The sequence below is a fragment of the Myotis daubentonii genome, chromosome 3 (genome assembly GCF_963259705.1).
Source record: "Myotis daubentonii chromosome 3, mMyoDau2.1, whole genome shotgun sequence".
Classification (NCBI taxonomy): Eukaryota; Metazoa; Chordata; class Mammalia; order Chiroptera; family Vespertilionidae; genus Myotis; species Myotis daubentonii.
This window is the reverse complement of record NC_081842.1, coordinates 7,003,404-7,022,754: the sequence shown is the minus strand read 5'-3', so window position 1 is coordinate 7,022,754 and position 19,351 is coordinate 7,003,404. Positions and strand designations below refer to the sequence as shown.

Here is a 19,351-nt window from a genome sequence, read left to right as displayed (position 1 = left end):
TGTAAATTGCTTAATAATAAAAAAAAAGGAAGGTGGAACCTGCTGTGTGTAATCCATCAGTTTGTACAAATAAGTCTTCAAGGCAAACTTAGCTTTTGACAAACGTCAAAGAACATCGAGAACTTGTGTGGATTCCAGGGCTGGCATGACTCATAGGAGATGAATTTCCCTCTGCTCTGACCAGGCCCTGAACCCGGCTGGCTGTAAGTGCTAAGCCAGGTGATTGCCCAGCTCAGAAAACCAAAGGGAGCGAGCCCACGTGGCAGCCTTGACTCCGGGCCCCCTCGCCCACCACCGCGGCGGACCCACACTTGGGAACAGCCTGCGGGAGCATCGCCAGCAGGAGCTGGACAGCTCTGCCCATGGCAAATCCTCCAACACATGCCTGCACTCACACAACCATAGCGACATTCACCCGCGCACACTCATACAACCATAGCTACACACACATTCACACACGCACACTCATACAACCATAGCTACACACACATTCACACACGCACACTCATACAACCATAGCTACACACACATTCACACACGCACACTCATACAACCATAGCTACACACACATTCACACACGCACACTCATACAACCATAGCTACACACACATTCACACACGCACACTCATACAACCATAGCTACACACACATTCACACACGCACACTCATACAACCATAGCTACACACACATTCACACACGCACACTCATACAACCATAGCTACACACACATTCACACACGCACACTCATACAAACCATAGTTACACACACATTCACACACGCAAACTCATACAAACCATAGTTACACACACATTCACACACGCACACTCATACAAACCATAGTTACACACATTCACACACGCACATATACACACATACATATTCTCACTCATGGATGCTCACGTACACACATGGATGCTCATGTGCACACATGGATGCTCACATGCACACATAGGCTCCAGCTTCCCTCCCCCTTTCTCTCCCCACTGGCTCTGCCTGCACATCAGACTCCCCAGAGGCTGTTTTGCACCCTGACTCTCAGATGTGCCCCAGGCCCTTTGCACCAGAATCCTGGCAGGGTGGGTCTCTCAGGTCCCTCCTGGTTCTAAGGTGCAGCCCAATCTGCAGTGAGAACTCGGCCCTATCCTGACTCCTTTGCGGGTCCCGCACTTAGAGTCAGGATCTCAGGGTACAGAGGATTTCCGGTCCCCAGGTCAGTGCGGGCCCTCCCCGTATCGAGGTCCGGACAGCTTGGACGGCCCCGCCCAGGACTTACGCTTTGCACGAGGGTGCCACACTCGCTCCACGCGGCCACCAGGAACACGTGTGTGCTGTTGCTGTCACTCACGTTGCAGGACGGGTGCCCCAGGTACAGGGAGGACTCGGGGATGGACTCCTGCCGCAGGAAGCGCCTCTCGACGGCGATGGCCACCTTCTCGATCTCGCAGAGCACCCTGACCGCTCCCGTCAGGTTCAGCCGTGGGGGTGGGTCCTGGGGCGCCGGGCTGGCCCCTTGCACGGAGGCCACCCTGGTTTCTGCGGGGGTGGGGGGCTGCTCTGAGCTGGGGCCCACGGAAGACCCTGGGGCCTGGGTTGTGTTACCAGAAGAGTCACCTACAAGACACGAGGGGACCAGCAGCAGGTTGGTCTGCGTTTGGGGACTGTGATGTGAGCCTGGACTGTGAGGCCGACGCTGAGGGTGGAGAGCCCACGGGGATCCCCTGCCCCTGCAGCACACGCCTGGGAACTGCACATTCCAGCCATACTGCATGCACACACGTGTTACACGTTTCTGCCAACCCAAGTAGCTGGGCTCGGCTTGGCTACCCAGGGGCCCTGTGGGCCAGGGATTCGAGGGGCCTCCTGCCCTCCCAGCCTCTCCCAGCCTCTCCCAGGCCCAGGCTGGGCGGGTGCCAAGCCTATGGACTTGGGACCAGCCGTCTACCCTCGGGAGTCCCCGAGTCCTGTCTCTAAGATGAGTTAGTGATGTTTACTCTCCGGATCCTTGAGTCCCTCGCTCCTGCTCCAGCTCCCTGCTTCCCCCAAAGCACTCTCGGTTTCACCCTCTGGAAGAATGAAGAGGCTCCTTAAAGGCGCCCACCATTCTCCCTGGGCTCCCTCCCTGGCCTGCAGGAAGCAGACCCAAGACGCATCTCAGCTTGTCCCTGGGCCCTCCTCTACAACCTGGCCCCATTACCTGCTACCTCGGCACCTGCTATTTCTTGTCTCAAGGTGTATGTGTGTGGGGGATGGGGTGTCTCAGCCATCACTCTGCCGCCTCACCTAGCTCTCCTGGCCTCCAGCATGCAGTCCAAATCACTGCTCCTGGCGTCTGCAGCCTTCCCAACTGGCCTCACCCACTGCTCTTGGCAGCCTGCCTCCCACTCCTCCCACCCATCTTCTGCAGGCACCCACTTTGAAGCTAGCCCAGCTGCATGCCTGGACCATGCCCACCTTGAACAGTTCTGTTCTCACTGTTTCCCCCACCCACCACGGCCCCCTCTGCCCAGTGCTTATCTTAGCCATCCTTTGAGACCAGCTCTAAGGCACCTCTTCCAGGAAGCCCTCCCTGACCACACACATGGAGCTGAAACAACTTAGTCTCCTCTGGGCCTCCTGTTTCTACCTCAAGCAGTGGGGAACATTCCAGATTCCCTGTGACACTGTGTTTACTCATATAAACGTCTGTCTCCCTCCACTTGACCACAGATCACTGCCTGGCAGGCATCATTTCAGAGTCTGCGCTGAATTCACCACAGCCCCACTGGACGGGGAAAGTGCCGAGTGGAGACAGGGGCTGAGTAGAAACGTCTCGCGCATGGTGCTTGTCTCATGGGCTATACGTTTTGCAAGAAAACACACCTCGGTTCTGAGTGTGTTTTCTCATCTCAGTCATCAGAAGAATCATTTGGGGATATGAGGCACCACCGAGAAGGCTGGAGACAAATGCGAGGATGTGAAGGGACAGCATCACACACATGTACACATGCACACGGGTACATGTGCGCGCACACACACACATACCAGGAAACTTGCCCAGGACATAAAATAGGCCGACCTCATTTGGAAAAGAGGCACTTTGCTACTTTTCACGGGACAGATTACCGACAGCATTCCAGAAAAGGGACCGGGAGGATGTTACCTTCACAGGGTCTTCCAGAATATTCTACAGGGAAGTCGGGGGCAGCTCCCACACAGCTGCAGGTGAAAGACCCGAGAGTGTTGCGACAGGCTGTGCCGGGCTCGCAGTCGTCCTCCCTGCTCTCACACTCATCGAAATCTGTGCGACATTTCGGGAACAAAACAGACCTTCTCAGTGGGCTTGAGGGCTGCGGAGAGGGCTACCCTGCCGGCTGTTTACAGACAGCCGCGTGGAAAGCGCATCTCAGAGAAAGTTAAAAATTATCCAACTTATCCCTTCTGGAGACAGGGATGGGGTGGGGGCAGGTGTCAGCGGGCTGCAGGGGCTGTTCTGGAAGAATTCCTGGTCCCGGGGCTGGGGGTGGGGGGAGACACTGGGCAAAGCAGTGTCAGATCAGAGCAGCCAGGAGGTGAGCAGGCCCCACCCAGCCCCTGGTCTCAGGCGAGGGGCCCCGAAAACAAGACACCTGCCTTTGGTTCCTGCGCTCAGTTACTTTACGTACTAACAGTCGTGCAGGTTTGCTGAACAAAATGGATATGGCCGATGCACGTGACCTCTCTCTCTATTTAGGGTTTCATTCCTCGTCACATTATTGAAATTATGCTTTGATTTGTTGCTTGCGTGACAAGCGAGCCTTTGTTTTGTTTGTTTGACATAAAAGATTTACATTTTCATGGAATCAAATATTCCAGTCTTTTCTTCTGTGGGCTTGTTTTCCTTCCGCTTTTAATCTTGGAAAACACTTCTTACTCCAAAAATTCAGAAAAATATTCACCTACGTTGTCTTTGATTTATTACACAGGTACCTGCAAGCCCTTTATCCCGATTTTCACATGGGATACGTGCTGTGGACTGGCCTGTGCCCCCTGAAAGTTCACCTGCAGAAGCCCTAACCCCCATGTGACAGTGTTTGGAGACGGGCCTTCGGGGGTCATTCAGGTTAAAGGAGGTCATGGCGGTGCGGTCCTGACCTGATGGGATCGGTGTCCTTACGTGAAGGGTCACCCAGGGGCTCTCCTTCCGAGGACACACGCCAGGAAGCGGACCCTCCTCAGAAACCAGGTTGGCTGGCATCTGAGCCTGGACTTCTGGCCGCCGGGACTGTGAGACCATGTCCGCTGTGTGAGCCACCCATCTGCGTGTTTTACTGTGACAGCTGAGCTGACTAAGACCATCTGAGGGAAGCATCTCAGTTGCCCTTTCTCCCTGCTTTTTAATTATTTCCACTAGGATCTCCTTGGCAACCGTGCTCTGGAGGGAGTCTGGCTGCAGAGAGGGACGCGTCTGCCCTGGGCCCATGGCAACAGCAGTGGAGGAGGGGCGGGGGCAGGACGCAGCCTGCGACCAGGGAGCAGCACCCCCGGTTCACCGGAGCTGTTCTCAACCCGTACGTCATAAATACAAACAACAACATAGGGGCAAAAAGCGAGAGGAGGGTCCCGCTCCCCATTTTCATCGAATGCCAGGAAGCCCGGGAGAGGACATCTTTCGGAAACAAAGGCAGTCGCTGGGCGCTGGCTGCCTCGCGTCCCACACCCGGTGAGCCTCCACCAGGCCAGACCGACACGTACCCCCGATGAAGGTGTCCCCTCCGACCACCTCCAGCAGAGAGGCGTTCTGAAAGGCGGCGAGGAACGCGGCGGACACCGCCTGGACCTCCAAGTCCCCGACGATCAGCAGGCTGAACTCCACCACGACACTGCCATTGGCGATGCGGGTCACTTCCACCCGCACCCCGCCCGCGTCCAGGTGCTGGCGCATGGTGGGTGACAGGGACTCGCGCACCTTCAGAGAGACAGAGCTGGTGAAAAGGACTCCTCTTGGGATTGCAGGCAGCAGCAGGGCAAAGCCGCAGGCCGGGTCTGAGAGACTGAGAGGAGCCCTGTTTGCCCCTAACCAGCTGTCCGTTCGGGGCTGGTGCAAAAGCCCTACCCTGGGGCTTCTCTCTTGGCAGGGGACTCACAGTGGCTCTTGGGATCTGCCCCCACCAGCTCAGAGCCACGGGGCGGGGGCCTGCATGAGGGGTCGCTCACTTTGTTTTTCCTAGACTAATCCTTTTGCTCCCGATATGACACATTTCCCCTCTAATCCTCCTCCCCGCCTTTCCAAAAACTGCTTCCCGTGAGCACCCTGCTGGGGCAGGCGGTTCCTGCCTCTGAAAGCCCCGTTTCTTATTCTATCACTTTGGACAGCACCGTACACCACACAGGGTATTACTCCAGTCCAGACCATCATGGCCGAAATGCCCAGGAAGACAGGACATAGTGATGAGCTTTAAGGAGCCCACAGGATCGAAATCGTCTGTGGAAAGCGCACCTCCAGACTTTGCTGTCACAGAGAAAGCCTTGCCGCTTCTGCCCTGCAGGAGGCGCTCAAGCCCAGGATTCACTTCCCAGCCTGGGGACAGTCAACCCGAGCAATCTAGTGTCGCCCATCAGAGGCTGCAGAGGCCCAGAGACCAGGAGCTGCCTGCAGTCACATGGCTGACATTCTTATGATTTTAACAGTCAACTGTTATCTATCTATCTACCTATCGTCTATGTATCTATTATCTATCATCCATCTGTCATCTAGCCAGCTAGCTAGCAATCATATATCTGTAATGATCTCTCTCTCCCTCCCTCTCTCTGTCTCTTTTGCCCTTCTGGGACTTCCTAAGAGGGATCTGTCACAGTCTTGGATCAATGCCACCTTCAACTGCTTTCAAACCCATCTCAAACCAAGTTCCAGGCTCCTGGCTAGGCAGTTACAAAGAACAAGGTACTGAATTAACCCACAACTTCCCAAAACTTGTCTTAAAGTCCTACAAATGAGATAGGTGGCACCCTTATTTGCTATCCTGAAATTCTAAATAAAAAACAAACAAAAATCATCCCCTCAAAATTGACAAATGAGGAAATGGTTTAAAGGGGAAATGTTAACCAAGAAACTCGGGGTGGAAATGGAGCGCCCTCACGTGACCCCCAGAGCTCTCTGATGTGGACTGATTTCGGTGTTTGCTCAATCTCAGTGTAGCTATCTTTAACCTAAAGCAGATGGATACATGAATGAGTCAACAGCTCTGGAACCCACGCACTAGGCCAGGAGCTCGGGGCCACAGGATAAATAATGTGGAGTCCCAGAATCTGGGGAGCCTCAATCGGACAGTTCCTGGAGGCTGTGTGACCGTTTTATCACTAAGTGATGCTGACAGGGTTGAACAGAATCAAAGGTGAGGCCACCTGCATTGCTAAGACGCCTGCATGTCTTCACACTCCACCACTAGATGGCGCTGCTAAACTCTGGCTATTCTGTATCTCAAATGCCCAGGATACGGAAAAGCTAGCATCGGTGAGATTTCTGTGCAAATAAGTCACTAGGTCATGACAAGTGTGTTCTCTATTCATCAAAGGGAAGTCTAACTTCCATCAAAAATAACATTTAGATTGCTACCCTGACTAAGTCGTAACAACATACCATCCCAAAGAATGCCGACGAGATGGCAGAGGAAGGGCAAGAAGGAGCAGGAAAATAACTTTTTAAGGTAAAATTTGGAAACAACCTAAATGCCCACCAATGAGTGAAAGGATAAACAAAATGTGGCCCATCCACATGCTGGAATATTCTTCAGCCAGTCGGAGGAAATGGTTTCCTGAATGAAGTTCTGCACATGCTACAACATGGGTGAGCCTTGAAGACAGTATGTTCAGTGAAATAATCCAGACACAAAAGATCACATATGGTATGATTCTGTTTCTATGAAATGTCCAGGACAGGCAAGACCATAGAGACAGAAAGCACATTAGTGGTTGCCAGGAGCAGAGAGAAGGGGGAATAGAAAGTGATTATTAATAGGTAGGGTTGGGGGGTGGGGGGTGGGTAATGAAATGTTCTGGAATTAGAAGGTGGTGATGGTTGCACAATTTTATGAATACAGTACAGTCCAAACTACTGAACTGTGCACTTTAAAACCCTGCGTCCTGTGGTATATGAAATAGATCTCTCTTTTTTTTTTAACTGTTCTTTTTAAGGCAGGGGAGGGGCTTTCTGCTTCAAGGGGCCCCACCTGGATAAAGTTGCACTGAGCAGGAAACAGTGTGAGGCAAGGAGGCAGCAAAGGACAAGGTGTGTCTCCCATCTACTGATGTGTCTATTTAATTGCAGACCCAGGGACACCCAGGCCCCACGCCGGAGCCAGAAGTCCCAGCTTCCTTCCGAAAAGAGGGTCTAAATCCTGCTGGGCTGCAGCTAGGATTCCACCCGCCTCCCTCCTTCACATCCGCAAAGAAGTAAGGACGATTTCACCAACTTACCATCCTGAAGAATAGCTCTAGGAAATCCTGGGACTCCTTGCTGCTGGCGTTGCGGAAGGATTCGGAATACCTGACGTTGGCTATTCTGACTTTCCCACTGAGCTTCTGGGCGGCTGCAGGGTGAAGAAAAAGCATGTTTGGGACAGGAATGTGTTAGGGAACAGATGACCACATTTTTTTTTTTAATCCTCACCTGAGGATTTTTTTTCCATTGCTTTTTAGAGAGAGTAGAGGGAGGGAGGGAAGGAGAGAAAGAAGGAGAAAGAGAGAGAGAAAAAGGGAGAGAAAGAGAAATACATCGATGTGAAAGAGACACATCAATTGGTTGCTGCCTGCACGAGTCCCAACTGGGGCTGGGGATTGAATCTGAAACCCAGGTACTCGCCCTTGCCCGGGAATTGAACCCATGAGTATTTGATGGGCTATTGCTTTAACCACTGAGCAACACTGGCCATGGCCACTTCTAACTTAATAATCGTATTTTCATGTTGGCCGGGCAGAACATCAAACTAGGCTGACTTGGACTCTACAAAGAAGGAACAGCGCCCGACACTCCCAGACACGGCCCGCAGACTGGAGGACACCAGGACAGAGCCGGGGCACAGGGGAGAACCTTGTGGAGGCTGTGCAACCAGCTCAGCCCCGGCAGCTCTCTCCTCCCTGCCTGTGTCACTCTGTGCACAGCCTGTCCAGGTAATTTGCCAGCAAGTGGGGACAGCTTTGAGAGTGAAAGGAGTCATGTACATAGTCCATTGTGCCAGGGCCTCAGGTGCACACCGGCTGTCCTGGCAAACCCGGACATGAGGTGGCCTTGCCAAACCTCTGCTTAGAGCCCTGTGCCCAGGACAGAGCGCCCAGAAGTCCCGACACAGACAGCTCTTCCTCGCCCCTACAGCCCCGCCCTCTGCGGTCTAGGCCGCCCTGCTTCTGCACCGCCCAGTTCCACTGGGATCTTCCTCCGCACAGGACTTCCAGGGGCGTGGGGTACAGAGCTGGTCCAGGATGTCACCTGGCCGTATCCCACTCCTGCACAGCAGCCGTCTGTTCTCATGCTTCCCCGAGTGTCTGGGAGGCCCCTGCTACTGGCCAGGCTTCTGGGCAGCGAAGGCGGAGGACAAGGCTCTCCCCCTGGAGCTGAGAGGCGCCCCCTCAGAGGCTTGCTGCCCCTCCCCCCGCGTGTAAGACAAGCCACAGCGCCATCTCACTCCACATTCTGGATGAGCCTACACTCCAACTGCTCGGGGTCACTGCTGCATCTGAGGCCACCGGTCCAGACTCAGGACAACAGGAGCGTGCGGCCTGACCTAGAAGCCGCCAGGAGCAGGACAGTGCACAGGTGAGAGTGGCTGCTGACCCACCTCCGGCACCGGCAGCTCCTCCCTCCAGTGAAGGTCCAGTGGGTGAGGCCTTCAGAGGCCAGACTGATGCTGACCTGAGGCCACCCTGCCGGGCCATCCGGCCGACAGTCACCCCCTCTCCAGGTCCCACCAACTTGCACAATAGCATCATCAAACACCTTTTCTCCATTTCCCAGCCCATGGCTAATTAGGACTTTAAAGATATAAACAAAAATTCTAAACTTTCTGACTGCATTCGGATAGGTCACCTTAGGCATCTCCCAAGGGGGTGCACCCCACCTAGAGACGCTGCCATCACCTCCCGGACAGCCGCCCGGGATCTGAGGACTGACCGCAATATCCGGCCTGCCCTTTGGCTGTTCAGGTAAGTTCGACTTTCCAGAAAACATCCGCTGACAGCTGCCAGAGAGGAGAAGAGAGGAATTTTATCTGTATACTAGGTGCCCAGTGCATGAATTCATGCACCTTGAAAGGAACTATGGGCCATGAGTCTGTGGTGGGCACAGGGGTGGGTCTCAGCCCATCCTCCACACCATGCCCAGCCCCCCTGCCGTGGCTCACCGCCTCCCCCCCCAGTGCCCTGTCTGCCTGCAGCCCTGCTCCTGCCACCACCACTCCCTCAGGGGCAATCGGGGCTGGCAGCCGCCACTCGCATCCACTGATAGCGCTGAGCGATTAGGGCTGGAAGCAGGTATGAGCGTGTGCTGGGCGGGACCATGGCACATGGGAGCAAAGAATTTTCAGTAACCACCAGAGGCTTGTCCCAATGACACCAACTGGTGCCTCACCTTGGTCTGGCACCCCTGCTCACCTGCTCCACCATCCCACTGCAGCTGACACCGGCCATGTTCCATGCGTGCCCCCTGGTGGTCAGCGTACATCATAGCGACCGGTTGTTCAGTTGTTCCTCCGTTCAGTCTATTTGCATATTAGCCTTTTATTATATAGGACTAGAGGCCCGGTGCACAAAAATCTGTGCATTCGTGGGGGTCCCTTAGCCCAGCCTGTGCCCTCTCGTAGTCTGGGACCCCTCGGGGGATGTCCACCTGCTGTCTTAGGCCCGCTCCCTGGGGGATTGGGCCTAAGCTGGCAGTCAGATATCCCTCTGGCAGCCTGGGAACTCTCAGGGGATGTCCACTTGCCAGTGGGGAGCAGGCCTAAGCTGTAGTCGGGCATCCTTAGCGCTGCTGAGGAGACAGGAGAGGCTCCTACCACCACCGCTGTGCTGGCAGCCGTCAGACTGGCTTGTGGCTGAACAGAGCTCCCCCTGTGGGAGCACACTGATCACCAGGGGGGCAGCTCCTGCATTGAGCATCTGCCCCCTGATGGTCAGTGTGTGTCATAGTGACCAGTCATTCCCAGTCATTCTGCTGTTAGGGTCAATTTGCATATTACCCTTTTATCATATAGGATATGACTACTGGAGGCCCAATGCATGAAATTTGTGCAAGAGTAGGCCTTCCTTCCCCCAGCTGCCAGCACCAGCTTCCCTCTGGCACATGGGACCCAGGCTTCCCTCGGAAGGACGTCTGGTCTAATTAGCATATTATGCTTTTATTATTATAGGTGGTCAATGATCAGCGGCAGCTTATCAGAGTCTGTGTGTGATTTTCTCAATTCTATTCCCATCCCTTTTACTCTGCAGCCCTAGGCTCTGGGGGCCATTCATAGGCCCACTGTGTGTCCATCTGTCTGTTGTCCTAACTCCTGAAAACCAAATGCAGGTCCTGACAGCTGACTGTGTCAGGACCTCTGGGGGCTCTGTCACTGGGAGTGAGAGTGAGAGTGAGAGTGATCAGGAGGAACGGCTGATGCCTAATAGGCCTGCACCACCCACATCGGCCCACATGGAGGGCACAGGTAGGCTGGCGTCCATAACCTTGCGGCAGAGCCTGGAGCTCTTTGCAACTCCACCTCTAACACCTTTTCCCAAAATGAGCCGCCTTCTGTCTGGCTGTCCCATGCCGAGCATGAAGTGAACCCCATGTTTCTATGGAAACCCAGCAGCCTGCACGTAAATGCAGCTCTTTCAACCCTGAACCCACGGAAACCCCTTTTCATACGTCTCCCCTCCCTTAAAGAGCAAGTGGCCACCAGCGTTCTGGAAGCCCATTACCTGTCCTCACTTTCAGGTGTGCCCTGGCACTTTCCTCCCCACACGCTCTGGCCACTATCTCAGCCAGGTGCAAGACACCGGGCTCCAGGCCCCACAGCTGCAGACTTGTGTTCCGCGTCTCCAGGTGCACGGCGGGGCTCCGCGTGGACATCAGGGTGAGCTGGAAAGTGGGGCGCGGGGCGAGATCTGTCACCCACGCCACGTGGAAGCCGGTGCTGGTCACATTGGAGACAGTGACCCTTCCGATGGGGGCAGGAACTGGGAAGTGGATATAAACGCTGAGATTAAAACCAAACATTCCAGTGCTAATCAACTGCACAGCTCGCTCGGGACGTCCTCAGGGGACGCCAGCCCAGGGAAGCCCTGTGAGGCCTTGCTGCAAGCAGAGCCCAGGGGGCAGGTCCCCGGACAGCACCCCTGCCCCTTCGTTTGGTGTCTGCCTCTGAGGTCCCCGGACTTCCCAAAACGAAGGCCTCTGGAACAGGTTGTGGGAGCGCCTCCAGAGGCTTCATGCCCCTCACCCTCTGGGCAGCCTTTCCGAGGAGTCAGCACAGTGGCCACTGCTGGCTGCAGAATCGTTTCTTACAGGGGGCCCCGGGGCACGCAACAGCACTGGGCTACGCGGGCTGAACAGTTCAGTCTTAGAAGCTGCCGGCTCAGCAGAGGAACTGCCTCAAACAGCTACTTCCACTTGGATGCCGTCCAGAGGCGGGCCAGTCGAGCAGGCTCACAGAGGTGCCAGCGTGGCCGCCATGAGGGAGGCAGCACGGCCAGGCCGTCTCCTGCCAGATCTGTCTCCTGGCTCCTGAGCTGTCACCCGTGGGCCTTGGCGAGGCTAACCCCTCTACGTGGAATGGATAATGTGGAGCTGCTGGGGTCAGCGAGGCTGGGGAGGGGCAGAAATGTGGGGGGGCCACACAGCTGGGGGAGGTGCCCCACAGTCTCCTCCAGATGCCTGAATCCCTGCCCCAGGTGTTGGCAAATGGGAGGCTTCGGAGGAGGGAGGAAGGGCTAGAGAGAACACGGAGACCGAGTTCTCGTCCTAACTAGACCCAAAGCCGGCCGCCCAGGGACAGGGCGGCTCTGCACGCAGCTTGCGGAGCCTTAAAACGAGAGATCCACCTGAGTGTTGCTAAAAGGTCTCTGAGCCGACAGCTGTCTGAGCCTGTGCCACCAGAACGCGCGCTGACCACGTGGTCCCAGTGCCCCTGGGACACACCATCCCAGGCACTCACCACAGGCCAGGGTCTTCAGAGACGTGGGGGTGGAGGCCAAGGGCAGGTCTGGGGAGCTGGAGTGTCCAGGGTCTGTGTTCTGCGGCCATGTAGGGTCCAGAGGTGCAGGCGCTGTGCCCCGCGTGGGGAGGCTGGTGTGCCACACGTGGCCAGTAGGGCCCTCAGCGGGGCTGGGCCGGGCGTGCGACTCTGCAGTGGAGTTTCTCAGCAACCATCCAGAGGCCTCCAACAGGCCGCCCATGGGCCCGGGAAGGGAGCTGCGGGTTGGCCTAGGAGCCCTGCTGGCCGTCCACTGGCTCGTCCCCAGACCTGGGGCCTCGCCGGGCGCCGCCTCCTCCACGCCTTGCCCTGTGCTGTTCCTGTCCTGCCCGACCACGCCACTGTCCCCTCTCCTGGGCGGGGGCCCTGGGGTCTGGGCCTGGCCTGCTGCAGGGGTGCCCCACAAGTGCCCAGGATTGGGAGACAAGGCAGGGGTCTCCAGGCCAAGGGCTGTTGTTTCTGTGCTGACAGCTGGGGCTGTTGTCCTTGCCGCCAGGGACAGCGCACCTTCCAGGGGGCTCGCCATGTCACCTGCTGGGACACAGGAACTCTCAGATGGGGTGTCTGGCCCACCAACATCTCAGCAATGCCCCAGATGCCACTGATGAGCGAGAGACCCCCAGGTGGACCCCAAGTGGGGCCACAGGCTGTCTCGGTGACCAGGAATGTTTAATGTGGCGTCACCCAAGCGACTCTCATGGAGGGCCAGGAAGAGCCTTTCCACTTAATACATGAGGGTGCTGGGGCACCAAGAGCAGGTGTTGGGGGCCCAACACAGCTGGGGGATGTGCCCCACAGGCCCGGCGGGGGCAGGGGGGGGCGGTTACCGAGCCAGGACCTAGATGCAGGGCTTGGTTCCTGCAAGTTCACACAAATCCATCCGCCTTTGGGAAATGGAGTGATTTCCCCAGATGTGTGCTCAGGGGGCGGGCTTGGCGCTGGCACCGTTGCCCACCTGCTGGACACATGACTGAGAAGACGGAGAAGGGAAGGCCTGCCATGTGGGGGGGTGGGACCAGGGGCCCAGCGGGCAGGGAACAGAGCTCCTTGCTGAGGACAGCTCTCTGCCAGGGCTCCCAGCCAGAGCCTGAGCTGGGACGGCAAAGGCGGCCGAGCCCTCCACGGCCCACCCGCGTCCAGGGCACACACAGCTGGCCCATCACAGCACCTGCATCCATACGGGCCTCCTCCTGCTTCTCACTCGGCCCTCCAGGCGCCCCAACCAATCAATCAGAACTGGCCCCCCCAAAACTCAGGGCAGATGTTTGGGCCCCACATCAGGGCCATCTCCTCACTTGCCTGGGCTTCCCTAGCCTTGGGCTCCAAGCCACCTGGGGAGGGCCCCCTGCTGGGTGAGCCCTTTCTTCCATAAAAAGATGAAACATTATATTTTAAAACTGCACTGGTATGAAGATAGGCTTCATTATTGATAGTCACTATTATTATTACATTCATTCCTTTCCTCTGATTTAAAAAAAAAATGAAAACATTTCTGTGGTTCCTAACTGTATGAGGAGCCCTCGACGCTGTGCCTAATGGAGAAGTGGCCTTATCCCACACCCAGGCCCGCAGGGTGGGGGCCAGCCCCGCACTGGGGAAGGGGTGGGTGGAGGACTCACCCATGCAGGCCCGGCCAGCTCGGGAGGGGTTGGCGTCCTTGGCCGTCAGGCACCGGCAGGTATAGGAGCCCTCCAGGTTGAGGCACTGGGCAGCCGGCGAGCAGTCGTGCTCCAGGCTGTCGGCACACTCGTCCCAGTCTGTGGGAGGGAGGGAGACGGACCGGAGCCCGGGAGAAAGGCCAGAGACTGGTCAGGAAATGGACGGAACAGAGCAAAGTTCTTCCTGACGGTCTTTCAGGGAATCGCCCAACGGCGAGGCCAGGGTGAGTGAAGTGCCCGGGTGTCCCGCACCCTTGGGAGGAGGCTCTGCACAGATCCTTCCCCAGGGACCTGCGCTTGCACCAAGGCCACGGGCTAAGCCTGATGCGCTGACCCTCCCCGCTGGCTGGCTGATATGCAGCAAAGATTAGAGGATGATGGTTACTGTTTAAGGCAGTGATGGCGAACCTTTTGAGCTCGACGTGCCAGCATTTCGAAAAACCCTAACTTAACTCTGGTGCCGTGTCACAGATAGAAATTTTTTGATATTTGCAACCATAGTAAAACAAAGACTTATATTTTTGATATTTATTTTATATATTTAAATGCCATTTAACAAAGAAAAATCAACCAAAAAAATGAGTTTGCGTGTCACCTCTGACACGTGTGTCATAGGTTCGCCATCACTGGTTTAAGGTATGAACACCCACAGATGTGAATATATTTCTTCCTTGTTTATTCTTTGTTCCAGATCTAAATCTCTCTAATGTGTCAACGTGCCCTAATACTTGGTATTCAAGAAAGAAATAGGCCCTAACCGGTTTGGCTCAGTGGATAGAGTGTTGGCCTGCAGACTGAAGGGTCCCAGGTTTGATCCCGGTCAAGGGCATGTAATGGTTGTGGGCACATACCCAGTGGGGAGTGTGCGGGAGGCAGCTGATCGATGTTTCTCTCTCATCGATGTTTCTAACTCTTTATCCCTCTCCCTTCCTCTCTGTAAAAAAAAATCAGTAAAATATATTTTAAAAAAAAGAAAGAAAGAAATAGGACAATGACGGAGCCAGATGCCCAGTTAAGTATCATGTGAGCTTTCTCTGACATGGACAGGAATGGCCCCGGAGCACCCCCTCTGGGAAATGACTCTCAAAGTCCCCATGTCACCAGGAAGCCCTGAGGCTTCTGATTCGGGCAAGGAAATGTTAGGTAAGCCCCTGTCCCTGTAAACACCCAGTGGCCCCCGGCCCTGGCTCACCCACCCACACCCAGTCCAGCCCTGCCTTTTCCCATCGGCCGCAGCCAGGACTGGCATCAGGCCAGAGTGAGAAACAAAATTCACCAGGAACACCACTCCCTTCTTTCTCCCACCCTCTCTGCTCCCCTCTCCTGCACCCCTGGGACCACCACCCGTCCTTCCCTACCTGCTTAAGAAAGAATCTGATGGTCTCATGCGTTTGGACACATGGCTACGTGCAATAAGCACAACAAACCTCCAGGAATGAATATCTCAAACTGCTTTCCAGGCTGGGGGGGCACAGCTTTACCTGGCCCTGTATTAAAGCCCAAGGCCAGGCGGCCCTCCAGGTCCAAGGGAGAAGGCAGGCCTGCAGCAGGTAGAGCCACCAGTGACCTCTGGATCTCCTCACCTACCTTGCACCAGCGTCCCGCTCTGGTCAATCTGGAACACTGTGCTTGCCCACAGCCGCGGGAGCATGGGGGCCAGCGTGGAGACACCCACGGGGAACTCAGGGTCCTGCACCGTCACTCTGAGCTTCGCAACCACACTCCCGGCCTGGAGGGACACGATCTGCAGCCTCAGCTTCCCCCGTTTGCACAGGTCCGACACCACCGGCGGGAAGGCACTTTCAACCTGGCCAGGGAGAGGTGACAGCCCTGTGAGAGCCCATTTTCCGTCAGCATCCTTCACACCGCCAGCAGGCCCAGGCGTGGCTGCAGACCGGGCACAGGATCCATGTGTCCCCTCCAGGACCAAGAAGAGGCACCCAGCAACCAACCTCTTGGGGCAAGCAAAGGTCCCCCAGCTCACTGCACCCCAACTGGGCTTCCCCTGGGACAGCGGACCGGGCGTTGGTGAGGACGGGCAGTGACCGCTACAGTCCGGCTCTCTGTCGTGGAGCATGAGAGATGCAGTGCCCTCTGGGGGCTCTGAACATCAGTGTGAAGGCAAATTGTGTGTGAGAGAGAGAGAGAAGGGGGTTGCTGGATTGACGGATGGATGGGTTGACTGGCCAAGGGGCCGCCAAGGAACAATCTCATGGCTGTTTGGCACTGTCCCCCACTTACAGGGCTGTCTCCCCCAGGCAGAGCCAGGGGCTCAGGGCCAGCCCTGCCGGAGCCAGGGAGACAGCAGCCTTGTCCCCAGCTCCTGCACACACGCCAAGCCCAGTGCAAAGCAGAGGGGCTTCTCTCAGAAAGTTCAAAAACCAAATTTCCCTGTAGGTGACTGTGGAGAGACAGCCCTCCTCTGATCTCTCGCATTTCTACACATTTTGCAAGCAGAAGCAGAAGCCATAACTGCCCTTTTGTTCCAGAATATCGTTCCGTTTGTGTGATGAACAGCCTTAGGGGAGAGAGATCACGGCACAAAAAGGGCAGATTTGTTCCCTGTCGAAGAGAACAAAGGTAATGTCTCCTTACGGAGTAAGGTTTAGTCGGGGTTGCTCACGGCCCAGTTACAAAGGTTCGGGCTCCGCAAGGTTGGGGATTCCCTGCTGTGATGCAGACCTACTGCGTGCATCACCCACCTGGGCCCCTCTGAGTCACCCCTGTGGGACCCGGGGGCAGAGGGGGTACTGGCCCCCGCGGGACGCTCACACTGCCTGCTGGGCTGGACAAAGCCCTCTGTCTCTAACCCAGGCATCCCGTGTCTTCGGCCAGCACCCAGGCAACAGGAAGAGGCTAACTTATTCGTTTGCAGGGAGGGTAAAATCTTAGCCCTTTCATGGTTCTTGACTGTTTATGAAGTCACTTCTTTCTTGGTCCTCCCAGGCTGGGTGCTAACGTGCCCCTTTAGCCACAGGGGGATGGATGCCTGATCCCTGCTTAGCGTTCCTGATGAAGCCGCTCCCAAGTGGGAAGACCGAGCCCCCAGATCCCAGGGAGGAAGTTCGACAGGAAACCCAGCTGTAGGATCAAGTGGTGTAGACCATTTGCATCCAAAACACGTATTTCAAAGACGGTTTGGCCCCAAATCTAGATTAAGTCCCCCATAAACGAGGAGGGGGGAGTGTTGGAGCAACAGCTTATGTGGGCTCCTCGCTCGGAACATCAGGGACAGCTCCCCGCGCCCGCCCTTGGCTTTACCTCCTGAAGCAGCTGCCGGGAGAAGTCCCGGAACTCGGGGCTGCCGCGGTCCAGCAGCGGCTCGGTCACGGTGCGGTTCAGGATCCTCACTGTGACTCCAAACACACGGGCCTCTGAGACAGACAATCGTGCACATTAGCTGAAGCCCAGTGACCCAGCATCCCACGGTTTTCTGTCAACGCTTTCCATAAAGCCTGTGCTTTGAGGGAAATTTAAAAATATCGATCAAGGCCTGCACCACCCAGGTACCCCCGTGACCAGGCCAAGGGGGGCTCGAACCATGGGGCCGGGCAAGGGTCAGCCACCTGGCAGAGTCATGTGGCCACGCCAGCTGCCTTCCGGACGCCAGAATTCCCAGTTCATTCCTACCCGTGTGTGTTTGGGGAAAAGTTCTCTCCTGGCAACAACACAGTGGGTGGGGCATGCCCTTGAAACATGCACCGTGTGGGAAATGAAGTGCACCTTCTACAGGTTTTGCATGGCACTCAGGTCCTGGTTTGGGGAAGTTACACACTCAGCCTGAGGGGTTAAGTGTCACAGAAGGTCTTTCCATGCCTGCAGGACGCAGGGAGGGGAGCGAGGGAGCCATGAGGGCCGTGACCCCCAGACATTGCTCAGAGGACACGGAGCGCCCGCCGCCCCACTAGGAAGGTGGGGCCAAGCCCAGGCCTGCCCCTGCCTGGTTAGAAGAAGAGCCACAGTTTGAGTTTCTGGGGCAACAGAATTGGGATAGAAAGACCAGCTCACAGGTAACACACGGTGTTCAGACGAGGGCCTCACCGGTTCTGACGGTCAGCGTGGCGGTGACATTGGTCCTGCAGGCCTGGTAGCTGGTCTTCACCCAGTACAGCACCCCGGCCTCCAGCCCCGTCACCTCCAGGGTCGTCGCCTGGGTCCTGGCGCTCCTGGGCGGCTCCTCGCCCCTGGAAACCTGCACGTGGAAGGTGCGGTTCTGGGTGGAATTTAAACCCCAGGACACTTGAAAGCTGCTGCTGGTGACATTGAGGATCATGTAGTCTGTGATGGGAGGGCCGTCTGTGAACACACAGAAAGAGAAGAATCGGAGGACGTCAGAGAGGCAGCAAAGTCCACAAGTGAAACCCCTCAAACCAAAACGTTTCTGCACAGCACAGGAAACCACCCACGAGACACAAAGGCAACCGAGGGAATGGGAGAAGATATTTGCAGATCACACATCTGGTAAGGGGTTAGCATCCAAAATATGTATGAAACTCATACAACTCAGCGGCAAAAACAAAACAAATAATCTAATTACAAAATGGGCAAAGAAATCTGAGTACACATTTCCCCAAAGAAGACATACAGATGGCCAGCAAGCCCGCGAAAAGATGCTCAACATCACTCATCATCAGGGAGATGCAATCAAAACTGCAATGAGATATCGCCTCACACCTGTCAGAATGGCTGTCATCGAAAAGACAAGAGGTAAGTGCTGGCAAGGGTGTGGGGACAAAAGGGAACCCTTGTGCACTGTTGGTGCAGCCACTGTGGGAAACGGTACAGAAGTTCTCAAAGAACTAAGACTACAGAGCCGCCACACGATCCAGCAAGCCCATTCTGGGTACTGTCCCGAAGGAAATGAAAGCACTATCTCCAAGCAATGTGTGCGCCCCAGAGTTCACTGCAGCATCGTTCACAAGAGCCAAGTCATGGAAACAATCTAAGCTGTCGCTGCAGCTGTGGTCATTATGGTGTGTCATGGGCTGAACTGCATCCCCCAGTATTCACAGGGTGAAGTCTTAACTCCCAGTACATCAGGATGTGACAGCATTAGGAGACAGGTCTTTAAAGAGGTGACTAAGTTAAAGTTAGGTAATTAGGCTGGGCCCTACTCCAATCTGACTGTGTCCTTTTTTTAAAAAAGTGTTTTGGTTGATTTCAGAGAGAGGGAGAGGGAAAGAGAGTTAGAAACATCAGTGATAAGAGAGAATCATTGATCGGCTGCCTCCTGCACACCCCTTACTGGGGATCGAGCCCACAACCCAGGCATGTGCCCTGACCGGGAATCAAACTGTGACCTCCTGGTTCAAAGGTCCATGCTCAACCACTGAGCCACACCAGCCAGGCTGACTGTGTCCTTTTAAGAAGGAGAGCCAGATTCAGAAACCAGGCTTCATACATTTTCATGTGAAAATCCATGTATTGGGGAGCAAAACTGTAAGTTTACACTTTATAACATGTAATCTATAATAATAAAAGGGTAATATGCTAATTAGAACAGACATCTTCC

General features: G+C 55.5%; 1 protein-coding gene across 1 annotated transcript in view; it reads right to left on the bottom strand.

The window, feature by feature from the left end:
• UMODL1 (uromodulin like 1) overlaps positions 1-19,351 on the bottom strand; it is a 52,480-nt gene that overhangs the window by 13,532 nt on the left and 19,597 nt on the right. Inside the window, exons 7-16 of the mRNA XM_059686519.1 lie at positions 17,881-18,135; positions 17,101-17,213; positions 15,427-15,646; positions 13,801-13,938; positions 12,143-12,712; positions 10,908-11,165; positions 7,434-7,546; positions 4,713-4,926; positions 3,142-3,279; positions 1,276-1,613 (exon numbers count right to left, since the gene is read on the bottom strand). Coding sequence (XP_059542502.1) covers positions 1,276-1,613; positions 3,142-3,279; positions 4,713-4,926; positions 7,434-7,546; positions 10,908-11,165; positions 12,143-12,712; positions 13,801-13,938; positions 15,427-15,646; positions 17,101-17,213; positions 17,881-18,135 — 2,357 coding nt within the window. The remainder of the gene's footprint in view (positions 1-1,275; positions 1,614-3,141; positions 3,280-4,712; positions 4,927-7,433; positions 7,547-10,907; positions 11,166-12,142; positions 12,713-13,800; positions 13,939-15,426; positions 15,647-17,100; positions 17,214-17,880; positions 18,136-19,351) is intronic.